This window comes from Tachysurus fulvidraco, chromosome 1, assembly GCF_022655615.1.
Source record: "Tachysurus fulvidraco isolate hzauxx_2018 chromosome 1, HZAU_PFXX_2.0, whole genome shotgun sequence".
Lineage (NCBI taxonomy): Eukaryota > Metazoa > Chordata > Actinopteri > Siluriformes > Bagridae > Tachysurus > Tachysurus fulvidraco.
Window position 1 is genome coordinate 22,634,363 of NC_062518.1, and position 2,439 is coordinate 22,636,801.

The 2,439-nt window shown below is 34.6% G+C and overlaps 1 gene segment (V, D, J or C); it reads right to left on the minus strand.

Moving 5' to 3' along the window:
• Positions 1–1,191: 1,191 nt before the first annotated feature.
• Positions 1,192–1,669, minus strand: LOC113636510 (the record flags this gene model as incomplete). The annotated part of the segment is given in 2 exon segments: positions 1,192–1,499; positions 1,636–1,669. Coding segments are annotated over 2 exon segments (330 nt in total), but the record flags the coding sequence as incomplete, so codon positions are not given.
• Positions 1,670–2,439: the final 770 nt, after the last annotated feature.

The following is a 2,439-nucleotide window of genomic DNA, read 5'->3' on the forward strand; positions in this document are numbered from 1 at the left end:
GTTTAGCAGCAGTTACAGTGCTTTTACAACATCTAGCAGTGTTTAGCAGCAGTTAGAGTGATTTATAACAACTAGCAGTGTTTGCTAAGTGATCCTAACAGAAATGAGGATCATCAATCATCAATCAAACAACATACTAATATTGTGACAGTTTATCATTTATTTTTCTTTTTTATTATCATATTCATAATTGTAAGAACTTGGGTTATATTGTTTCATGATTCCCCCAATGTCCATGTAGCCCGGCTCCTCCCTCGGCTATGCCTCCGTCAACTTCAAGCATCGAGTTGATGGTGAACACAGGAGAACTCTGTTTTTTACACTATTTCTGCATTTTAATGCCAGTTTATAACCTACTAAAGCCTACATTTGTAGGTTAACTGTTAACCTCAGTTTTGAACCCCTTATGGATCATGTGGTCTCTGAGAGATCCGGCTCAGAGGAACGGCTGATCATCAAAAACCTGGACAAGACTGTGGACAATGTGACCCTTGTTGAAACCTTCTCCAGCTTTGGGAAGGTCCTGTCATGCAAGGTTTGTTATTTGAACTATTTGGATCTGAAAGTCATCTGTGTGGCATGATTAGCATGTTGTTTTCAAATAGTAAAGTCCTGTATTAATTATGTGTGTTGATATGGCTTGTCTCTCCTGAAGGTTACAAGGAAGAGAGATGAATCTGTAAGTTTTAAATGTGACATTTTAACAGATAACAATGTTAACAGATTCTACAAAGAGAAAGATCATTTACACAGTGAGTAACAGGTAGTAAAGATCTGTTGCAGATTACAGCTTGTAATAAAGCTTGTTTACAAAGCCCTCACTGTATCTGAAAAGAGAAAAACAGACCAAGAAACAAAAAATAAGTCTTATAAATCTGGGCAAACGAGTATTAAATAGCACCAGTGATTATATGTTTTTTTGTAAATAAATTCAGAATTATTTGTATTAACACTGTTTCAACACTGCCTTACAGAATTTAGAGACACCTGCACCATATACATACATATATATATATGATATCACAAGAACTGCCTGGCATCAGCACACACATTCTTTAAACTACACTATTCTATAAAATGTAAATTATAGGAAGAGGAACATTTACTTACTAGTTTTGCTTATTTGCTTTGACATATGAAATATAACAAAACTGTGTGTTAGTTTTTGTACAGTGCAGGTGGATTTCCTGTCACTGTGGGCTGCAGAGCACAGTAGTATAGAGCAGAGTCTGATACAGCAGAGGAGGAGATGATCAGATCCACTTGTTTATTTTTATCATCAACTTCAGCAGACAGACGTGGTGGCATTGGGTCACTTTTATATCCAGTTGGAGTGATGAAAAAAAGGAACTCAGGTTTAGATTTTGGAGTTTGCTTGTACCACTGCAGGTTATTTACTGAGCCACTATTTTTGTAGCTGCAGGACAGAGTAACATTATCACCTTCATCTACAGCTTTATGAATGAAAAGTGGCTCTATTTCATCTGCCATGGAGTCACCTGTCAGAGAAAAGTGAACATAAAGTTTTTCTTTTTGAGTTACATAACTAAGACTCATATTTTGATTTTTCTTACATCACACATGCTAATCAGTCATAACCACTGTTCCTTTATGAAAAGATCAATGTTAACTTACCTAATGAAACCCACAGACACATGAATATAACAGTGAATATGATGACTGATGTCTCTCGCTACACCATTACATTGACACTTTAGATTTAGTCCAATGTCGAATGGGTTAGACAAAAAAAAATAAAATCAAATCAACTCTTAAATTTGTTCATTCATCAGAAAATATCTGAAAGCTTTATTCTCAATGTAAAAATGAATAATGTAAAAATTTTATTTTATAGACTATCCACTTAAAATACACATTAGTAAAGTTGACTTCTCTAATGTGTATTCATGGGGAACACATTAGCCTGTGTTAGCTTCACACAACATTTTTTCTTTTTCCCCTCATTTTGTGTGCTATGCCATTTTCTAAATTTTCTCCCTTTTTTTTTTTTTTTTTTTACAAACCATTTAGTTGGATTCCTTGTATTTTTCCTTTTGCTCTCTGGATCATCTGGATTTATTCATTTTATCATGAAACTAATCCTTTTTTATATCCCCTGTTGTTGTTTATGGTCAACTGTCTTCAAATGAAAGAACGACTTGGGGTTAGGGTTAGTTTTACAACTTGTCTATAATCATTTCCTTACATGATACAATATAAAGTTTCTCTTCAGCCCTTAGAGAAGTTTATTAACATGAGTGATGTATGCTTAATCTACCTCAAATTAGACAAGTGGAGGGATGTAGTGAGGTATTTCACCATCAACAAAAGCTGACAGCTAAAATATGAAAGCAGAATTTTTTTTTACTTAACCTCTTACCTGAACCCCATTTTCATGATTTCTGCCTAGATGACATACCCACCTAAAAAGTGGTACAG